This window comes from Rhineura floridana, chromosome 2, assembly GCF_030035675.1.
Source record: "Rhineura floridana isolate rRhiFlo1 chromosome 2, rRhiFlo1.hap2, whole genome shotgun sequence".
NCBI lineage: Eukaryota > Metazoa > Chordata > Lepidosauria > Squamata > Rhineuridae > Rhineura > Rhineura floridana.
Genome location: NC_084481.1, coordinates 125,314,298 through 125,337,975, shown reverse-complemented (window position 1 = coordinate 125,337,975; position 23,678 = coordinate 125,314,298). Strand labels below are relative to the sequence as shown.

At 38.1% G+C, this 23,678-nt stretch overlaps 1 protein-coding gene across 13 annotated transcripts in view; it reads right to left on the bottom strand.

Moving 5' to 3' along the window:
- The window catches only part of TEAD1 (TEA domain transcription factor 1), a 281,699-nt gene that overhangs the window by 59,415 nt on the left and 198,606 nt on the right, over window positions 1-23,678 (bottom strand). For 8 of the 13 annotated variants that reach the window (XM_061610453.1, XM_061610450.1, XM_061610451.1 and 5 more), the window contains 3 exons: window positions 16,017-16,081; window positions 5,650-5,712; window positions 5,498-5,560 (listed from right to left, as the gene is read on the bottom strand). In XM_061610453.1, coding sequence (XP_061466437.1) covers window positions 5,498-5,560; window positions 5,650-5,712; window positions 16,017-16,081 — 191 coding nt within the window. The remainder of the gene's footprint in view (window positions 1-5,497; window positions 5,561-5,649; window positions 5,713-16,016; window positions 16,082-23,678) is intronic. The other 5 variants (XM_061610457.1, XM_061610462.1, XM_061610460.1 and 2 more) reach the window with 3 other exon arrangements.

The window sequence follows — 23,678 nt, the reverse complement described above, 5'->3', positions numbered from 1 at the left end:
TTGTCTTTTCTTTCCAGTAATCTCTAAGAAAAAAATTACTCTTTTCATATCTATACACCTGCTTATATATTGTGGGGGGATTACATCTATTTTCCCCCAATATGAAATTGTTCAGTGTTTACAAAAAATAAATAAATTATAGTACACCAGTGCAAAAGGAAGAGTTGTGGTATTTCCTAGTTTAATGGTAATCTCTTTTTGAACTATCAAACTGTCATTACTAACATTCAAGAAGCTTCGGTCACTTATGGAAACATTTTCAAACTTTGGTTAGAATGTATAAACTTCTCTGGACCCTGTATCTGTGGTAATCTAGAGGCATTTCACACAGCAAGGCATGGCAAAGGCAGGCATGTGTTCCCAGGCTCATGTACTTAGAAGCTCTGATTTGCCATCCTCTCAGGTACATCGCATGTTTAGGAATACCAATGTGCCGTAAGCATAGTAAGGTTGTTACCATACAAACACACCTCTAGAAACTGCATCTTTGTATGTTTATTTATATAAATGTATTCCAATTGGCTATATTCTCACTGCTTATTAAGACAGGGGATATGGACAGGCCACATCCTTATATCAAAAAATACAGATGTCAGCTATTTATGGATAACAGTTAAGCCACTTGTGTGTGCTAATGTATTTAAAATTAATATTAAGTTTTGATGTTTTATGTATTAGCTTAGATTCAGACTTTGCTCCTGCTAGCAGAAGCATCCACCAATGGAATTGGAGTTTTGTCAATTCTTCCTTACACGCCTCCTTCAAAATCTGCTCTGAAAGATTGCGGGACCCTCTGGAAGGATGAGAGCAAAATTGCCTCTTCTCGCTTCTACACACATGATTTTCCACTGGATCAATAGCTCTTTTGGGACAAAGGAATTATTTTATTTGTGGACAGCTGTGTGGATGTAAGCTGTTATCATTTGAGCTTTGGTTTTTATGTACTGTTATTTGACCTGAGCCATTATGATTCCTTGAGCTAAATATCCTAACAAACAAAATGCATATTATGCCTTTATTTTCTTCTGGCCCATATTTCCATTATTAGTTCATTTATATTTGGATCCTAGACTGCAATTCTGAAAGCACTAGGCAGGTGCCCACAGAAAAGCACTGGGAATAGCTTGCAGGTGGCAGAGAGAAACTCCTCCCTGAACACTGCAAGACTAGCTTGTTTCACTACAACTCTGGATTGGGCCTGGTGGCTGTGTAACAAATCAAGTGCAATTAGGCATCATGTGCTTGAACTTGTTTTGTTGACTAAGTTGAGGGCTACAGGGACAGAGCATTCTGCTTTCATGATGTTTCTCCCTTGAGTCTCATAACCAGAGAGATATGGGCTTGCTCTTTCCTTTCTTGATCCTGTTTGTCTTCATCCCCAAGACAAGGATGAGTTATTAGTATCTGCTTCAGTGGCATTTCTAGATTTTCTGGACCTTCTGAACCAGTGTTGGAGCTGCATGTAGCCCTGTTCTTTGGACACGGCACATACAGGGAACAATAGACTGTAGGATCACATCTACTGAAAACATCTGTATGTCCAGCAACTTCAAACAGAGCCTGCACAAGCACCACAAAAATCTGAAAATGGGGCCTCATTGTGTATAGGTTCTATTCAGATCTTCTGCAAAATGTGTTAATGTCAGAGATGGGGCCGACATATTTGATCCACTTGCCCCGTGCAGAATTTTCTCTGTATGCATGATATCAAGTGAATAATGCTCTTATTAAGTAATCATCAGTCAGACTGTGATGCTGCTGAAGTTCATAATTATTGAATTCAAAATACAGATTTGCACAGCTCTTAACACTCTGATGTATTATGAATCAAATGATATTTCCCTGAAAACATACTACAGCTCAGAATGTAAACTAAAGTTTGGCACATGAGTTTTTAGCATAAATCTACCCCCCCCCGTAAGGGACAGTAATCACTGGTATAGAAGTCTGAGGAGGAAGTCAAACCTTGAAGGTGACTTGCAGCTTCATATAAAGCCCATAAATATCTCCCTTTCTTACTCTTACTTGGTATTACCAAGTAATTAAATTGCTTTGATTGTATCTTGGCTGATGTGTCTTCCAAAAGAACTATAAGGGGATGCTGCTCCTTAGAATGATCAGGAATGCAGGAGCAAACATATTCAGTATTCCTCTTGGTGCAGGCAGATTGAGAGCAGGCACTGCTTGCTATCTCAATCACCCACCTATTCCCTAGCATACATAAACTCTAGGAGAGGCTTTTTACAAATAATTGTTTGTCATTTCTAGTACAGTGCTGAAATCTGTCCATTTTCTCAAAAGACCCCTGCCCCCATGAATTAGGCTTCCATTTTTTTATGCCTCATTCGAGGCATTTTAGAATTTCATTAAAATTTCTGTACGTGTGGGTTTTGAGCTTGCCCTAGCATTGCAAGGTAGTCAAGGGTGGTTTGATGTTTATTCTTTCCAAGAAACATTTCCCCAATCCTCTGCAGCCTCCCAGGCTATCCACACTTCCTGATCTCAAAAAGTTCTATGGTAAGAGTTACCTCAAGATGTTTTTCCCTGGCCTTTAATTGAAGTGCAGACAACTGGGAAGGCTGCAGAGTGCTGACCACTCGTGAGACGGCTTGCAGAACAAAAAAAGACAGTTACAATCACTCTCGGCTACCACAAAAGTAAGGCAAGCAAGATAAAACCATGCATCCCACCTATAGAATTTCATTGACATTTTTTCTCCCCTTTGGTTTTTAAAAAAATTGGCACAGCACACTACTCACTACTTCTTCTCACCCAACCCACAGGAGCCAGAAAAAAGCAGGCATGAGACCTGAGCTGAATAAGACATAGCCATCAGGATTGTATCTGTGTTAAATTTGGGAGAAGATTTCAGACTTGCACATCCCCTCCCATATTCTTCTGCTGTCCTTGCATACTGACTTAATAAAACATAGGTCCTACATTTATTTCAGTGCAGTATCTTGCCGGTCCCATGTGGTAGAATCCCATAAAGCAGGTTCTACACAAGATGGTCAAGGAGATTCCATATTGAATAAATGCAAGATAGACTCAATTTCATTGTTACATTATACATTGATAAAGATGGCAGGGAAAGAATGTACAAACCTCATACCCACTCCCAAAGTAATCATGGATACTGTTTTGGAGAACCATCTGATTTAGTGCTTTTGTCTATTTCTTCCCTTAAGATTTAGGACTATGGATATATATTTCTACTTCACATAAAAATATATATTTTGCATAGAAGGAGTCACTGCCCTTGTATATTTTTTATTGTTGTTATTCTCTATCTTTTCCTATGAAAACATCTCCTGGTTATTTTTTCACTGCAGTGAGAGGGAAGCTTGAGAAGAAGACTTATGGTATAAGAACCAGTGGTTAATTTTCATTGGTGCCTTGTCACTCAAAGCACATTTTACTGTAGCAACTTGTCTCTTTGCACTGATGTACATGCTGACATTGTGGGAGTGGCAGAAATTATTACTTGATAGATGCATCAGCAGATTCTTTAAGCAAATTCCATAGAACCAGTGCCTTCAAGAGAAAAAATCACTAAGCAATCACTAAACAGAAAGACTGCCCACCAGGAAAGAGGACTTGCAGGTATCATTGATGTTTACTTTGCTGCCTTGCTCTGCAGAAAGCTTCATCATCATAAAGGTGGTGCAGCAATAAGAAATAAGTGCAACTTTAAAAGCGGCATATTTTTAATATTTTAGATATGGATAAGAAACGCATTCTTATGGTTTTTCTAAACAGAATTGCAACACTTTACTCCTAAAAGCCTAAGAAGAGGCTATTTGGTAGAAATCTAAGCAGGTAGTCCATGCTAACAAATAACTGACTTTAGTTCCAACAAAGGTGTCTGCAGGTGCCCAGTATAAATTTAGGTACATACGTGGTGTCAGTACACTGCTTGATTTTCTAAACATGAGCTAAGATGCCTAATTTTAGCCATTAAGTTTGATAGTTTAGTCTAAAATGCTACAGCCTTCTGTATAGTTGCACCCAGGGTTAAGAAGCAGCATTTTTAAGTTGTCTTAGTTCTTCACCAACCGCGACTGCTCAGCCAGTGCAGCTCACAAGCCAGCCACCAACAGCCATACAAGCTTGCCAGCATGCTGCCCACAGCATAATGAAAACCAAAAGCTCCTGACAAGTAGGACAGTTACAAAGCCAGTCTGTTATTTAGATATTGCAGTTCCAGTATGGTGGCAAACATCATTACAGTATTTACCACTTAAGGCAGCCCAATCGCTTTCTGAAATGTTTTTACTTTTTTCCTAAATAGCTCAGCAAAAAAACATTAGTTTGATCTTAGATGCTACTGTTTACTAAAAAATATTAGAACAAATCAAAACAAAAAACCCTAACTCCTCAACATATATTTTTTTTCATACTTTTAAGCTGCTGAGTTGAAAACATGCAAGGATTCTTTCATGTAAAACTGCAGGGTTAAACTTTGAAAAGAAAGCATTTTCTATTGCTTCTTATCTGCTCTCAGAAATGAGAAAAGAAAAAAGGGTCATTATTCTTAAAAGTTAAATTTAAGAAAGGCAATGAGTATCTTCCCCAGGAGGTTCTATTTAAGAAACTACCAAGATGAAATGATTCGAACAGCCCATCCTACATACATTTACTCAGAAGTAAGTCCCACTGTACTCAGTGGAGTTTACTCCCCCATATGTGACTTTAGGACTGCAGTCAAATTTGTACAAATGGGATTGTACAATCCCTTCACCTCCTTCCCACTTTTGAGCAGACTGCCCCCCTCAGGGGGGCTTCAAGGGACATTCCATCCTGTCTAATGACTTGATGCAGGATCTCAAGAAAGGGCAAAACTCAAAGTTAAGCCCCTTTAGCCCCACTGATTTCAATCTAAGAGCATATGTGTGACTTCCATTGAAGCCAAAGAGAACTGAAAGTGCTTCACTTTGAGTGGATCACAGCTAGTGTAAATACTTTAATTTGAGGGTGGGGTGATTCAGAGGTAGATCTGGCAAATTAGTAACTCTGAAAATATCATACAAGTATAAAATAGTCTGAGTAGGATGGGAATCTAATGCTTATCAGAATTTTTTAAAAAAATCCTTACAAGTGTTTAAAAAACCCAGGTAACAAAACCATTTAAATATTGCTTATCAAACTGCAGCTGCATGTTGTTTATGCACACACAGAACTCATTTTATTTAACTGCAATGTTTTGTAATAGAACTCTAAGCTAATGGTTTTTTTTAAAAAAAGAACCACATTTTATAAAAAAAGTAGCATGCACACAGCAAGTACCATTTTCAAGGTTGTTAAAATAATTTAATATAGGTGCTAGTGCAGAAATCAGAGAGAAGGGAAGAGATTAAACACAAAGAAATGTAAACAGCCACCACATGCAAGGAAACTAGGTTACAAGAATCACAGCACCAAGCATTCACCAATCACCAGGGAAAACAGGAAGTGAAATGCATAGCAACCACAAGCCCAAAAGCAGAAAAGCGCATACCTTCAGCTTGGAATGAAAATCACGAGATTTCCTTCTGGCAAGAACCTGAATGTGACTAGACACCTGCAGGGGAGGGGAGGGGAGGGAAACAAAGGAAAAGCCTGTAACCATGGAGATGAAAAGCCCCCTACAACTGGGCAAGCCAAACGTACCTTAATGGCGGCTTGAATTTCTCGAACTTTCTTCCTTGCTAAGACCTGTATGTGACTAGACACCTACATTGTTCAGAGTTATGAAAGAAAAGGAAAAAAAGAATAAAAAAGAAAACACAAAAGAAACACAAAAAATCAAATATCTGTTTTTTTTAAAAAAATAAAAATAAAAGTTTATTTGGGGAGTTATTTGCATCTTCAGTAAGCTTTGCTGTTAAGACACCACATTCCCAGCCATACCCCACGCTTTTAGCAGTTTACCAAACACTGGTCATCACTGCAGTGACATGATTACTGAGATCATTTTAGAGTACTTGATTTTTTTTCCTGCCAGACAGAAACTAGGGCATTACTTACAGTTAGATAAAGGCCACATGCTCTTTTTAAAAATCTTTTCAACTACAGCCTTTGTAGTAAAGGCTTGCCTTATGATAAACATTTGTAGATTTTTCCCCCAAGCAAGCAATGAGAGTTTAATATGAGGCAACACTATACAAAATATAAGCACAAACAAATTACCAAGAAAATTGCATTTTGCTGTCATCAATACCACTAAGTTCTCTTGCAATTTATTAAGGGACACCAGGTTTCAAACAGAATATGAATGAATATTGTATATATACTCTAAATAAATACCACATTATAATAATCTTTGCTGGATTATGGATGCAACATAATAAACTTTGAGGCCAATTTATTTCAAGATCATACTATTATTTCATAAAGGGGAGGGAGGATGAATGTTAAGCCAAAAAGATAAAATAATCAAATAATTTGTCTCCACCACAATGAATGAAACAATGATAATCATTATACTGCAGACTACTGTGCGTATCACATTCATATCCTATCCCTTTTTCAAGGTGCTCAGGTTAGCATGTATAAATATTATGTCAATGTTAATGTCAATGCCAATGGCTAAAATAAGATCATTCATTATTTTTCATTGTTGAGTGGAGATTTGAATTCAGACTTCTGCAGCCCACATCCTTTGCTTTAATCATGTGGGAAACCATGCTACTGCAAGCTATACATATGGAAAAAATCTCTAATTATATTGAGAATACAAAACACTGTTGTAATGAGAACATGCAGGAAGAATTAAACTTCTTACAGTGTCTTGATCTCCTCTAGGATGCATACCTTAACATGGCAAGGGGGTTTGAGAGTGTTGAAGAAGCTGAGAGCAATGCCGTCAGGAGTCTAGACCAAGAGGCTAGACTCCTATCAGGGGCACCCATGGCAGAATGGTCAAAGATGAGACACCAGACTAAGATGCATCCAAATTCAGAGGAAGGCAATGGTAAACCACCTCTGAATACCTCTTACCATGAAAACCCTATGAACAGAGTATCCAAAATGCAACACGAGATAGTGCTGGAAGATGAGACCCCCAGGCACTCAGCAAGCTACTGGGGAAGAAAAATGGACAAGTACGAGAACTGCTATAACTAATGACGCCACTGGGCCAAAGCTGAATGGAAGCCCAGAGGCTGATGTGCACAGATGTGAAAGGAGAGTCCCGAGTTGTACGACATACACAATAGGAACATGGAATGTGAGAAGCATGAACCCGGGAAAGTTAGAAATTGTCAAGAGAGAAATGAAATGCATCAACATTACAATACTTGGCGTGAGTGAATTAAAATGGACTGGAATGGGACATTTTCAATCAGGCAACTACAAAATATTTTATGCAGGAAATGAGAAATTAAGAAGAAATGGGGTTGCTTTAATAGTGAGAAGTGATGTAGCAAAAGCAATTAGGAGCTATAACACAAGGTCTGAATGAGTGATATCAATGAGATTAAATGAGAAACCTATCAACATTACCATCATCCAAGTCTACGCTCCAACGGCAAACACAGAAGAAGAGGAATTGGACCGATTTTACACAGAATTACAGGAAGAAATTGATAACACACCATAACAAGATGTTCTGATAATCATGGGGGACTGGAATGCAAAAGTAGGGATCAGAGAAGAATGAGAAATTGTGGGAAAACAGGACTTAGGTGATAGAAATGAAGCAGGACAAAAACTTACCGAATTCTGTGAAGCCAATAATTTGTTTCTTACAAACACAGTTTTTGAGCAACCAAAAAGACGACTGTACACATGGACATCATCAAATGATCAATATAGGAATCAAATCAGTTATATAATTGGAAGCAGAAAATGGAGACATTCCATACTTTCTGCAAAATCAAGACCAGGAGCACACTGCTGTACAGATTATGAACTGGTAATAACAAAAATCAAAGTAAAACTAAAGAAGAAGAACAAAGCAATCATAACGCCAAAATACAATTTAAATAACATCCCAGAAGAATATAAAGATCAGATTTGAGGCTTTAAACTTAGTTGATAGATAACCAGAAGAACTATGGAGGGAAGTCAGAGACATTATCAGGGAAGAATGCGAAAAGACAATACCTCTAGTTAAAAAGAGAGAAAGACCTCAATGGATGACTGATGAAACTCTTAAAATGGTTAAAGAGAGAAGGAAAGCAAAAGAGATAGAAACACGATTAGAACCCTAAATGCAATAATACAGCAACTAGTACGTAGGGACAAAGAGAAATAGAAGAGGACTACAAAAAAGGGTAGAACAAGAGCTCTATTCCAAAAGATGAGAGAAATTAAAGGGAAATTTAAATCAAGAGTAAGGATGTTGAATAATCAACAGGGAAACACAGAAACTGACCAAGATGAAATAAAAGGAAGATGGAAGCAACACACTGAAGATCTATATAAAAGAGATGCCAGGATGACAGATTCATTCACGGAGGAACTGTATGACAAGGAACCAGAAATTTTAGAATGTGTGGTGAAAGCTGCCCTTAAAATACTTGGAAGAAACAAATCACCAGGAACAGATGGCATACCAACAGAGTTGCTACAAGTTACTGAGACTGAATCTGTCCAAAGTTTGACAAAAATTTGTCAACAAATATGGAAAACTAAACAATGGCCAACAGACTGGAAGTGGTCAATATACATCCCAATTCCAAAGAAAGGGGATCCCAGAGAATGCAGTAATTATCCAACTATTGCCTTAATATCCATGAAAGTAAAATAATGCTCAAGATTCTACAACAAATGCTCCTACCATATATGGAGCGAGGAAAGCCAGATGTCCAAGCTGGATTTAGAAAGTAAGAGGTACCAGAGATCATATCGCAAATATACGTTGGATAATGGAATGGAGCAAGGAATTTCAGAAGAATATCATCCTGTGCTTTATAGATTACAGCAAAGCCTTTGATTGTGTAGATCACGAAAAACTATGGAATAATTTAAAAGAAATGCAGGTGCCACAACATCTGATGGTCCTAATGCACAACCTATACTCTGGACAAGAGGCTACTGTAAGGACAGAATATGGAGAAACCAACTGGTTCCCAATCAGAAAGGGTGTGAGATGGGTTTATTTTATCACCCTAGTTGTTTAACCTATATGCAGAACATATCAAAAGGAAAGTGGGATTGGACCAAGATGGAGGCGTTGAAAATTGGAGGGAGAAATATCAGTAATTTAAGATATGCACGCAATACCATACTACTAGTAGAAACCAGTAATGATTTGAAACAAATGCTGTTGGAAGTTAAAGAGGAAAGCACAAAAGCAGGACTACAGCTGAACATCAAGAAGATTAAAGTAACGACAACACAAGGTTAATGTAACTTTAAAGTTGACAATGAGGACATTGAACTTGTCAAGGATTGTCAAAACCTTGGCACAGTCATTAACTAAGATGGAGACAATAGTCAAGAAATTAGAAGAAGGCTAGGACTGGGAGGGCAGCTATGAGAGAACTAGAAAAGGTCCTCAAATGCAAAGATGTATCACTGAACACTAAAGTCAGGATCATTCAGACCATGGTATTCCCAGTCTCTGTGTATGGATGTGAAAGTTGGACAGTGAAAAAAGCGGATAAGAGAAAAATAAACTCATTTGAAATGTGGTTGGAGGAGAGCTTTGTGCATACCACAGACTGCGAAAAAGACTAATAATTGAGTGTTAGAACAAATTAAATCAGAACTATCACTAGAATCTAAAATGATGAAACTTAAGTTATCATACTTTGGACACATTATGAGAAGACATGATTCACTAGAATAGACAATCATGCTGGGGAAAACAGAAGGGAGTTGAAAAAGAGGAAGACCAAACCAGAGATGGATTGATTTCATAAAGGAAGCCACAGACCTGAATTTACAAGATCTGAACAGGGTGGTTTATACAAGATGCTACTGGAGGTCACCGATTCATAGGTTCACCATAAGTCATAATCGACTTGAAGGCACATAACAACAACAGTGTCTTGTACTCTGAAAATCACAACTGGCCAGCAGTATAAGAAATCCCTTCAGTGTTTGTGGTGAAATCCAATCAGAAATCCATCCTCTTGCCATATAATCAGTCTAATAGATTGTTTCAATATTCACTGTAATCATAAGCTAATCTTAATGCAGAAAAGACCGCCAATCACAAATGTGTATCTTTTTTAAAATAAAAAGCCCGGCACATATAGCAATATCCACAGATCTCTCTGGTGATCTCCAGACTACAATATAAAACAAACAAAAATTGAAATCTCCACTATTAGATAGAAGAATCCTAACTGTTTCAGCAATTAAATATCACATGGTTCCCAATACGATGAAATAAGGAAATATTCCAAATCGCATCTTTCCCCCTTCAATGTTCTTATAAAATGCTTTCCCAAAGGACAAACTGCCTATTTCCAAAGGACACTTGCAGAGCCTTGACCCGAAAGGTAGTCAGATAATTGTCTGGAATGACATGGAAGTCACTACTTTTATGAATACTTCCTCAGAGTCACACATAAAAGATACTAATGGAAGTTATCATATCCTGAATCTATCGATTACACTGTTATTTTGTATTACCAGTGTAATTATACAGAATAATTTCATAGTTGTTGATTTTGCACAGATCAACAGTCACGGCATAATTTAGTCCTGGGACATTCTTATCCTTTGTGGACAATCCTCATTGTTGGATTATTTCCTGCTGTATCTTTGAACCAAAGCACTCTGATGTACACTTGCAGAATTTGTACCCAAGCAGTCTTTCCTAGTGAATTCCATTTGAGCATCTAGCTCAATCCTACACAAGTTTTCTAAATGAAAATGAAAGGGCTTGCATTTGTCTAAATGTATCGACAGTATCAGGCATGGTAGAGGCAAAGAATGCTGGGTTACCTATTTAAAAAATGTCTTCAGATGTAAAATATTTCAGTTGTAATTCCCAAATTCTCCTATCTCTTCACTCAGACAACCTGTTTAATTGCCTTTGGGAATTGGTGGTAGCTCAGTGGCAGAGTACATGCTTTGCATGCAGAAGATTTCAGGTTTAATACTTCTCCAGAGAGAACTTGAAAAAGAATCCTGTCTGAAACCCTGGAGAGCCACAGCCTGTCAGTGAGGCAGCTTCTTATGTTCTCAACAGGAAAACTGAGCCTGCATGTATGTGATTTACACTGATACAAAGACTAGTTTAATTCAGAGATTACACCAACCCAATCCAAAGGTTTGAGCTTCCAAATATATAGGCAAGCTATGGTTCACAACTACTTCTCTAATTTCATTTTATATCTACTCTGAACAGTCTTTAGGTGCACTCATAAGACTCGAGACAGAGAAACAACTGTAACTATGGCTTATAAATGTAGATACCACTCCAAACCATAGCTAGAAACATTCGTATTTCCACATCTTCAAGCCCATGGGTTCACAAATCATGGTGTGTTGATTCTGATATGATACTAAACTACAGTTAAACTTCCTTAACTATAGTTGGCATGGTATCTGAATTGAACCCAAATAAGCCAAACAGTGAACTGCTAATACTCTAGAGAAAAAAACTAAGGGGTAAGTGATGCTAAGATTGTCTTTTAGTCTCTAATGAACCAGTTGTACCCATGAGAGTCATTTTTATGTGGAAAGTGAGTTCTAAGTCATGTGCATATTGCCCGATTTGGAAAATTTTGTCTGATGGGAAATTTAAAGTTGTGGAAACATTGTAAAGCTGTCACTCTTTTTCAAAATGTTGCCAGTGCTATTTTCAGGAAGAGAGAGAGAGAGAGAGAGAGAGAGAGAGAGAGAGAGAGAGAGAGAGAGAGAGAGAGAGAGAGAGAGAGAGAGAGAGAGAGACTGATGCATTTTACCATCTTCGTTTAGTAGCCCAACTATGCCCCTATCTGGACAGCGACGATCTCGCTTCAGTTGTTCACGCCCTGGTAACTTCTAGACTGGATTACTGTAATGCACTCTACGTAGGGCTGCCCTTGAAGACAGTTCGGAAACTTCAGCTGGTGCAAAACGCGGCAGCCAGGCTATTGACGAGGACCAATCGGTCTGCGCATATAACACCTGTCCTGGCCCGTTTGCACTGGCTACCTATTTGTTTCCGAGCCAGATTCAAGGTGCTGGTTTTGACCTATAAAGCCTTACACGGTGTGGGACCACAGTACCTTGTGGAACGCCTCTCCCGCTATGAACCTACCCGTTCACTTCGTTCAGTATCTAAGGCCCTCCTCCGGGTACCATCTCACCAGGATGCCCGGAGGATTGTTACCAGATCTAGGGCCTTTTCTGTAGTGGCCCCCGAATTGTGGAACAGCTTACCTGAACAGATACGCCTGGCGCCTACGGTGCTTTCTTTTAGGCGCCAGGTTAAGACCTGGCTGTACTCCCAGGCTTTTTAATGTTTTAATGTTAATGTTTATGTCTACGCTTTATTTTAATATTGTTGTTATATGTGATTGATTTTATTATAATATTGTATTTTTAATCTGTTTTGTACACCGCCCAGAGAGCTACTAGCTATGGGCGGTCTAAAAATGAAACAAATAAAAATAAATAAATAAAAATAAATAAATATATGCAGCAGTAAATGTGAAAAGTGTTTTTGCTTGTAAAATTCTGATCACAGATGATCACTTTTAAGATGATTTAACAAAACCAAATATACCCTTTTAAAGCCACAAAGTTTGTAGTTGCTTTAAAAATATACAAAATAAAATAAAATACATAAAGTCAAGTGGATTGTAAAAAACCCTTCAAATCACCTGCAGGTAACAATTTATTTTAGAAACAGCAAAGAACGCTATTCAACTGATGGATTTGGGAATGGGTTAATAGTCTACCTTTTATGGATGCTCATCTCTTATTTTTGATGCTGGTTGCCTAACATTCACTGTACTTTGATTTCTCTTCCACAAATAAATTCACCAGCCAAAAACATAAGTATAAATAAATGGCTGAGCATGAGCTACTGACATTTGGCCATATCCTCCTCCTCCTTTGCTGAACTGGCATTGTTATTCACCATGACACAAAACAGGCACAGCATGCCTGTGTAGGAATTTTATCCCTTCCCTTTACACACACTAATATTACATACATGACAATTATAAATGAGGAAGATGGAGTTTAAAATGCAAAGGGAAAATATCATCTTTTAAAAATAAGAGTGTAGGGTTTGAGCAGAGCCAAATGGCAGAAAACATGCTGCAGAAAGTTGAATAAAATTCCATTCCACCACAATTCTAGACTGGATTGTTGAAGCTGGAATGGCTTCCATAATTCACTCCGGGCAGGCATAAAAGATTGTGGTGTTGTTGTTTTACATATATATGCCCCTTTGCACATGTTCAGTGGCCCTCTGATACAATGGGAAGCAGAAGTTTTGGCTCCTGTTGCATCCTAGTCCTTTTGTCATGGAATGCATTATCCTCTCGCATTCCATGACAGAAGGTCTGTGATGCAGGAAGGTAAAAGTAAAACCTCTAACCCCCTCATTATCTTGGAGAGCCATTGGGCTCATGAGACAGGTTGGTGGGCAAATACATCATCCAGCTCCCAGAACAAGAGTCCTCCATTATTATTTTTTATTTTTTTTTTGGAGAAGGCTTAGAACCTTCAAGAAGGCAGCAGGGTTCTAGGCCCACTGTGGAAATGCTTCCACCTCCACCACTAACTGTGGTTCTGACCCAGATTAGCACAGCCACATAGCAACCACTGTAAGAAGAGCTTGTGTACATGTATATCTGTATTAGAATTACTGTAGAAAAGAAGATTCAAGGAAGCTATCTAAAGAAATCTCTCTCCTACATTCCTATACCAACCAGTCCCAACAAGAATGTCTACCTTGCAGTCTGAAAATCTGAAATATCTGACCTGTGTAGCAACATTGCTAAAATCCAAATAAATGACCTCTCTGAACATGGTTGAAAATTCTTGCACAGCACTCTTTTCAGTCACCAACATTTTTATTATTATTCTGAACACATGAGATTGTCAAAAGCTCCAAATTGCAGGAACCATGAGTACAAAATATTCAATTTCCTATTTAAAAAGTGGGTCAACTAATCATAGCACAAACAGGATTGAAAATATCTGTATACCTTCAGTAAACAAAATTTATTTACAAATCTCAGATATTTATCTCTGTTTTTAAAAGAATGTTTTAAGCAAATCTTGCATGGTTTTTTTTATTTGATAAAAACAAAGCTGAGTGACATAATAAAAATCACAAGGCAAGGATGATATCTACTTGAAAACAAAACAGATTTGAAAATCACAAAGGACCTGCACAGTCTCCCTTGCAATGGCCAAGGGCTGTAGTCTTACACATGTAAATTAACAAGAAGTCCTTTAATCTCTGGTAAAAACTACACCAGATATTACACAAATATTACACACATCCTTAAATATTAGAGAGGCACCATCTGTGTTATCTTTTCAGTGCCTACTGAAGACCTTCCTCTTTCAACAAGCCTTTTAAGTAGATACCTTCTCCCAGTCTGTGTTGGATATTTTTTAAGCTTTTTAAAAAGAGATGTTTTTAAAGATGTTTGTTTTAATATGCTTTTAAAGATTTTTTTGACATATTTTAAAGTCAGTTTTTATGACCGTTTAAAGTGCTTTTAGTGCTTTTGTTTGCCCCCCTGGGTTCCTACTGGGAGGAAGGGTGGGATATAAATTAAATAAATTAAACAAACAAACAAACATAATGCCACTAGCTCAAGGTGAAACACAAACAGTCCTTCAAAGTATCTGCATCTCTCAGAAGTTGTAATGCATATCAAGCTTTTTCATATAGTGTTTTTAGTACATTAATGTACTTTGTATAACTTTCCTGTCTCATGAAGACATGAGAAAGGAACTGTAACTCTAATAATTTTAAAGGCCTGAAGAGATTGCACAGCAGTGTAAATAGCTGAAGAAAGTAGATCAGCTTTTTTAAAAAAGACAAAAAGAATTCCATCTCATAAAAGTAGTCAGATATGTGTATTTCCTGTTCACATTAACAAGATGAAACCTCCTTCTCCCTATCTTCCATGAAATCTGAAAACTTCATTAGCGTATTCCTCTATTATTAGCTAGTTTTAATGTCTTTGCCTCATCAATTAAAAAAGCCCTTTCTGCCAATCCACCTTGGATACACTTTCAATACCAGTGAAGAGACAGGAGACACAATTAAGCATCTCTTAACAGATCCTGGGGACATTCTTCTTTGTCTAGAGAAATTCCAGCTGTAAGTTGTGTTTCATGGGGTAAATTTTCTGCTTCTTCTTGCTCTTTTGTCCTGAGACAACATGAGGCTGTCCCTATCAGAAAAGGCTTGAACAAAGGACTTTGGGAAACTGTGTTGTTTGAACCTTGCATGGCCTACAACCTGGCACCAGGCAGTGTAAATTGCAAACATGCATTTTGCTCCCCATCCCCTTTTTTTTGTTATACAGCATTCTATTCCTTTTATTCAATGAAATAAATTCAACTGACTTTGGGGGAAAAAAATAATACTGTCCATTGAAGTTTCTCAATCATTACCTACCTATTGCTGGGTCCACGTTACCAACTTTTGCTCCCCAGATATTATTAGGATTCTTCTCATAAGAGCAATTTAATAATGCATTTGAACGAAAGGGAAGGACTACATTGTGGCAGTCTAAAAGAGGTTTTTACAAGAATTGACACTTTGGAGGTCAGATAAATGGGAGCACAGCAGGAGCTTAAGAAAACACAACCATGTCTGTCATGGTTCATCATAGCAATTCAGTAATTTATTTATTCTGAAATTAATTGATTAATGTTTCCAAGATACTTTTTAAAGACAGATGCTCATGACTTCAAGTGTACAGTGTGCTTAAGAAATTGTCACTGAAGTGATGAATGCGACAAACAGCAGTATTTTTGAAAGCAAACTCAAGGCATTGAAAACGCAACACAGTTATCTACCAGAGCTGAAGCAGAGGCAGCCATTGCAGCCAAGACCACTACACCCTATCATTCCTTGACATGCAGAGTTTTATCCTGTAGGATTGTCTTACCTGTTTCCTGGTCCGTGTCTTTCCCGTTCTAAGTTTGATGTATCTGGCTATCAGTTCATTCCTACCTGAAACAAACATGGATTTACAATGAAGGTAAAAAGTAGGAATTCAGCATGAATATGTAAATGTTAAACTGCAATATTTAAAAATACAGATCAGCAATAAATATTATGTGAATTAAAAACCATGCATCCGGTATATTTTTAGACCTTTGTCCAAAATTTGTATTTCAAATTATATAGCACAGGCAAGCTGGCATGTGGAATGAGACTGAAAAAATTATCTTAAAGATTCTGCACAGTAGATTAGAGAATGAGCCATGAGAGAATCCTACTACACTTCCAAACTTCAGCAAAAATTCCACGACGTCATGATAATCTGATTATAGTGTGTAGTTTAGTGTACTGCCTTCAAGTCGATTCCGACTTATGGCGACCCTATGAATAGGGTTTTCATGAGGCTGAGAGGCATTCTGGCCCAAGGTCACCCAGTGAGCTTCATGGCTATGTGGGGATTCAATCCCTGGTCTCCCAGGTCGTAGTCCAACACCTTAACCACTACACCACACTGGCTCTCAATCTGATTATAGCAAACTGCAATACTTTTGGGATTTTAAACTATAATTCTTTTAATTGCTACAAACTGCAACAATGAGCCAACAGGAAATAAGTGGGGAAAGCAACTCATCCTTCTGACTTTCTCCATCCCTCCAGAGTCAAAACGTGTAACAGGTATTATACATGTCTCAAGACAAGTAAAGCAGAGTGTCACACTTGTGTAGGATTGTACCCAGAAGGACACTGGCAGATGATCTCAGGCCTCTTCACTTCACCACAGAATTGGGGACATTCAAATAAATAAATATGGAACTTCCCCAGTTCATTCATTAATTTACTTTTCCCTTGCAGGGGAGCAGGAGAGAGCCAATCCTCAGATCCACTCTCAATCACCCTGTCACTCATACCTAGTGTTCAAACTACCCCATTGTTCATGACTGAGAATAACATAGTAAAAAGTAAGTTTAGCAATAGATAGTACTGCCTCTTCCTTTTATACCAAAGCTACTTTCAAACTCCCTTTGCAGTAGGCTTCAAAGCCCTTTCCATACTTTCGCCACAGAGTCAATGCATGGAGGAGAACGTGGGATCATGCTACACGGCCCATCCCTGCCACTATACCCTGCTGGGCCCATCTAATGTGCTCCGTACATAAACAGAGCCAGAGGTGTCAAAAACCAGGTACAACACACACACATGTATAATTAAAGAATTTTGAGCCCAGGAAATTGATTACAGTCCCAAAACTAAACTGAAAGTCTTTCCACACAAAGTCAACTCTTGGTTACCCTCCTTGGCTTTAATTCAGCAATATTGGGGGTGGGGATTTTGTAGTAAGGAGTCAGAAAAAATATTTTTGTTGTTTGTTTTATTTTATTTATCTTATTTTAGCATTTTAAAATTCTCTTCTTCAATCTGTTCTCCTCTTTCTTTCACCCTACCTCCTCAATATATTTCCTCATAGATCCATTTTTGTCATGGTTTTAATTTTTACAGAGTTAGGGTTGTTATATATAAGAATTTTGAGGGTTCTGGTCAAAAGGAAGTAAAAATCTAATAAAGTTAAAAGTAATATAATAAAAAAATTAGTGCAAATAAGCATAACTATATTTTAATATAAAAATAATAGTCAAGCACAGTGTTTGATAAGCCTCACTTGCTCTAAGAATTCTTCAAGGTACATGAGGGAATCAAACTCAACTTTGAACTTTTAAACTCAGAATTGCTGAATTCTGCTACAGATGAATGTACTAATTTTCATTCTGAATTTTATGCTAATAAAATATTCCCTTATCTCTGCTTATAAATGTTTGAACCATTTCCTTTGGAAAGATGTTCTGTACCAATTCTAATATATGCACTAAATTTACTCAGGTATACCACCCCGCTTGCCTGTGCAGCCTGGACAAGCGGGGCATAGTTGCGGATAGGGGTGATGCCGCCGCTGCCATCTTTTGAATGGGCAATGTCATGCGCCACAGCGGTTATGTGCTCGCGACGTGCGGCATGGAGGGGTGGAGCTCTGGGGCTTATTTAAGTCCAGGCCGCCCCTCCTATCCTCCTCCTTGGAGCACGATGCCCACCCCACCCTCCCTCTTTTATGGTGTGTTCAGGGGTCGCTTTGGGGCTGAGTAGGATTTTTTATCCTGCCCACCCTAGTTGGTGGGCAGGTTTTTTGCCTGCTCCACACTGTGAGAGTGGGAGGGAATCGGTTTAGGGGGCATTGTGATTAATAGGTGGCTTGGGCTGATTTGGCTAATTTGATATGGTCAGAATGTTAATGCTATGGCACGGGTGCGGGAAGGGAAATAGGTAAGGACAGCTAGGTGGCCCTCTTAGGCACCTTTGGAGGTGTTTGGCAGTTCCAGAGGCCTGTCTGTCTGGGCTTTACGGCTTGAGGGCAGGATATGGGCTGCTTCTGGGGCCAACTTGGAGTTTCATAGACCCAGGGGGTGGTGACGTGGGAAGGCCCCCCTACTCACCTATAGGGTGTGGCCGGGGTAAGGGGTAAGCAGATGGGCTTGCCCTTGCCCCAGTAGGGGCTGGTCGCCCGAGAGCTGTATGGCAAGATGCTTGCTTATAGACAGTTCCTGCACCTAGGTTTTTCCTCTGCAAGTCACTTTAAAAAGGGGTTTTTTAATATTTTTTAATAAAGTGGCCTTTGTTCAACTCAAGCTGATGTGTCTGTGTCTTATTTTGCCCCTCAACCACAAGAATAGAACATGTATGATTTTTGTTATAAATCCTAGATATAACTTTTAATACAGTGGCATTTCGATTGGTGGTGTCTGAGGAACGTTCCTCATTAGCAGCATTCCAAAGGACATTTTAAGCCAGTTTAGTAATGTGTTAATAATGTCTGAATGCTCTCAGGCCTTTAAAGATCTCAGCCTCTTACATCATGTAGGAATGAAGTATATAAAATTGTGCGTGCCTGGATCAATAGGGGGTGGGGGGAAAACCTCCTGCAGCATTTGTGGCTATGGCAGAGAAATTTTAAATCCAAATTAGTTAACAAGAAACCTCTCTATGATAAAAGTCAACAACTGATTAAACAAATTGAAGACACCTGCTATTTTAAAGCCATGAGAAACATCTTTTTAAAGCATCTTTAAAAATATTATGGGCAGGTGTTAAGTCATCCCTGTAGTGAGTTTTGAGAGTGTTCCTCTTAGTCAGTTTTGAGAAGGCTTACAGAAAAGGGGTGGGGTGGGAGATTGGGCAATGCTTTCCTAAGCAGGCAGCGTTTTGTTCAGACAAGCTTACTGCAGAAGGTCATGTGACATAGGCCAAATAAACAGCATCTGGGGATTTTCAATTACAGACCTTCACCCAGCATGCCTGCACTGTAATCTCTACCAGATGAGGCTCAGGCCTCACTATTTTCAATAATTCACACACTGTGTACACATAACATGACAATAAGGGCATTCATGCAACCGCCTGATTTGCACATCAAAGCTCCCAAATGGCCAGCTATAAGCATGCTTACTGCTGAATAATTCATTCTTTTCATAGGCTTGAAAAAACGCTCAGCAGGACTTGGCAAGCTTGTGTTCTTTCCTGTGTGGTATGCTAAACTCAAATTTTGAAAGAGGTACAGCCCCACTTTTTTTAAAAAAAGGGGGGCAGGAGCTAGAGATTCAACTATTTAAATGCACATTTGCAAGGATTCAAATGGTGTATATATATATATATATATATATATATATATATATATATAAAACAGCTAACTGAATGAGCTGCAATTCCAAATGAAGGAAAGATAGAGAGCACAAGCAGATACAAAACAACTCTCCTGCTTCTGAGACAGGTGGTTTAATAAAGAAAAAAAGCAGCTTTTGAAGGGTTCTCTCCTGCATAAGCACATATACAAAAATATTTCCTCATTGCCAGTTGCCTAACGGTTTTCTAAGTTCAGCAAATTTAATTTCCACATGTCTAATTTTTTTTCTATACACTGTCTTAAAAAGTTGGTTCTCTATAAAAAACCACACATCCAAGGGGTGTGTGGGTTATAATTACATCACTGAAGTAAGTCTTTAAAGGGCTGGGCATATTTCTCATTTGATTTTACTTATGTTTGCCTTACTGCATTTTTAAAAATCATGAAGCTATAATTTTAACTGCAAGATAGACACCCTAAAGCCCTTCTAATTACATTGACTATATGCTGAAAAAATTGTTTCACCAGTCTTCCACCAGAACATTATTTTAAGGAAATCCCCTGCTTCATAATATCAAGTTTTCTCATCTGTCAATCAACACTACAACCAGCAGGATCAACTAGTCATGACCTCCCCTCATAGCAAACACATGCTGCTTACCAGCTGTGGGCTGTGTATTTTTACACCCTTTTCCCCATCATTCAGAGTGGTTTCCTCTTAATCACAATAATCCTAACAGTGCTAAAACATATCAATCGTCCTCTAAGCCCTGCCTACAAAAGGCCAGCCATCATGCTTTTATAGGCTTGTCCAGCAGCAGCTGATACTTCATTCAGCTGCAAATCCAATTTAGCAGCTACAAGAGGTTTACCATCCCTGGAAAAAATATATTGGGTGTTGATCCTTCACGGGTAAGCCAGCAATATTCTTCCACCATATTGTTTTGCTTTTTTCTGTCATATTTGCACTTCTATTGGATCTCCCCAGTTGAGATGGAAGAATACAAATTTATTTCTGGAACTACTTACCCAACAGTGATTTTTTAAAAAAAATTGCTTAGCATCATAATATTATGAAAGCTTTCATAAGCTAAAACGTTACAAATGTAAGTAAATGGTAGGCCAGTGTAATCATGGCAAATACAGAAACTCATACCTTTATATATTATTCCAGGAGAATTTATTCCAAGTGCCATTTGCTGTGTGCCTATGACAAAATTTATGTTAATTTCACTAGAATCTGTGATCTGACCAAACTACTTCCATTTGTTCCTACATGCAATATGGCCAAAGGTGCCCAATAATGAGAATAAAATAATACATTTCATGTCCTTTAGTTTTCAAACACTTTGCTAAGGACCATAAAGAGAGAACTGCTGTTTTTCTTTTCTTTTCTTTACAAAGGAATCTACCAAGGACCTGGCTTTAACCTCCTCCTTATCCCACTTCATTGCCTTTAATATCTTTGTCCCGCAATATGGTATGCAATTCACAACAATTCTGTGGTTTTGAAAACTGTGTTCTGAGTGCCTATGAGCCAACCCATCGTTAGATGCGCATAAACCCATTGACTGGAACAGTCTTAAGCGCTCCCTGCTCTGTGTTGGATTGTGGCTTTTGTAAATCCATTTTACAATTAATCACAGCTACTCTTAGGAGTAAGGATACAATAAATAATGGCTTAAGCATCTCAGCTTATATAGTAAATGATTCAGATCCCCACCCCAGTGCTGTTCGCCTCAGCAATAGCAGAATACTTAAAATTTACATCAACTCAATCTAATCCCATGTCGATTGTGATGAATTTGTGTTTATATACTTTGCTATATAAAATTGACTGCCTCTTGTTCCATTGAGAAACCCATGCAAAATTAATGTCTATTTAGAGATTTGTCAAAACAAAAAAAAAAGCACATAACCTTAAGAAACTGCAAATCTGCTACCTATCCATGATGAAAGAAGATGAAATAAAAAATCAAATAAAATCAAATAAAAATCAAGGTCACCTACATTTGGATTTTTCTCACAGTGGTGAGAGTGCCAACCAACTAATTAAATAAACAAACTTTATATGCTGAGTTTGTCTTTGACTTTCAGAAAGTGCTGGTTTATATAGTGCACCAAGCAAATTAAAAGGAGTGTGCTCTTCTGCCAAGAATTAATAGTGAAAAGTCCAACTTGGACAGAAATTCTTCAGATATGTAGACAATAGGTTGGCTCATCTGTCATGCATGATTGATGAGTTAAAGGGATTAAAATCAGGATTTGCATTATAATAGATAAAAATTAGCAAAATAGAATTTCTCAGTTGGTGGCTTCAGTTTTGCCCAGGAAAAAGGACCTCCCTCCTTTAGAAGAACCATATTTGGTTAACAATCTTCATTTGAAGAGGCTTTATTTTAAATGCTGATTAACTTTCTCAACAAAGAATGAAGAAAGGTTAAGTTGGATAAGTTTCAGATAATCACGCAGACATTTTTTGGTCAATACAAACTGTACATATGCATCTGGAAAATGTACAGTTTTATCCTCTTTATATTCTATTACAGCATAAAGGAAAATATATGGGGAAAGTAGTTTTAAATGAAAGGAAAAAGTCTATTCTTGACAACTGGATATTCTTTGTGGCTGAATAAAGGTGAGATGTGTGAATTAGGCCAATTCCATTAATGACATTGCTCAAAACGCTACTTTGAAGTATCAATTAATTTAGAAAGAGACGGAAAGAGAGGGAGAGCGAGCATAGTATCACCATATTCATTAAGAATAAAAAGAATATAATGCCACCAATAATACCACACTACCACATGTGCAACTTTCACAAGGATTAACCCGAGGGACCCAAATGCAAATTAGAAAAACAATCAGAAAGTATTTCAAGTAAAGATATTTCTGTTAACTGGTAAATCAGGTCTGTCGAACCTTTGGCCCTTCAGATGTTGCTGAACTACAAATTCCATCAGCCCCAGCAAGCATGGCCAACGGTAGGGATGATGGGAACTGTAGTCCAGCAACATCTGGAGGGCCAAATGTTCCCCACACACATACTTTAGCAGTACCTAAGGCTGCAATCCTATATACACTTATCTGTGAGTAAGTCCCATTGAACTCGATGTGACTTAATTCTGAGTAGAATACATAGGATTGTGGTACATATCTTCCAGCTTAACAATGCAGACCTAGATAATGAGTCTAACTACACTCTTGCTCTGGGGATGCTCCCACTTGTGGAAAAGGAAGATATAACTTTTGCCTTTCCCAGCCCCCACAGCCCGTTGTGCCCTTCAAATATCTGCTCCAGGGGGTTGGAGAGTCCTCTGAAACAGTTGTTGGGGTATATGCAGAAGGAGATAAAAAAAGAGGCAAAAACAGCCTCCCACTTCCTCCAGCAGGATTTTTCCACTGACTTAAAACCCTTCTGGGGACAAAAAGAAACCTTCCATTTGGGGGCGGCTAAGTTTAGATCCAACTTAGTGAAACTGTTTTGCTTTTTCATTACACTCATTTTCACGTCACCTTATGCACCGCCCTGCCTACCTCACAGCTTTCTGCTGTTTATATATATTCTGCAGAAATATGACTACAAAATTCAGTGAATATACAAAATTTAAATAACCTCTTTACAAAGACAAAATATTTACACATACAAAAATATTTATGTAGATAAAAAATGAAATGTGCATATCACACACACACACACATCACATGGATACATATCATTACTCTATTAATAAGTTAATGCACCATATAAATGTGCATTATTAAACATCTCCTAATAGTGAATATGGGTCTATTGGTTCTTGAGGTCTATCATCCCAATATGATAAAAAGAAACTCCTTTTTCAATAAATTTATTGTATTTCTATCTGCCCTCTCTTACCCTAATTTGATTAGTCAATTTCATCATATAAACCATATCCCACACATTAATTAGCCAGG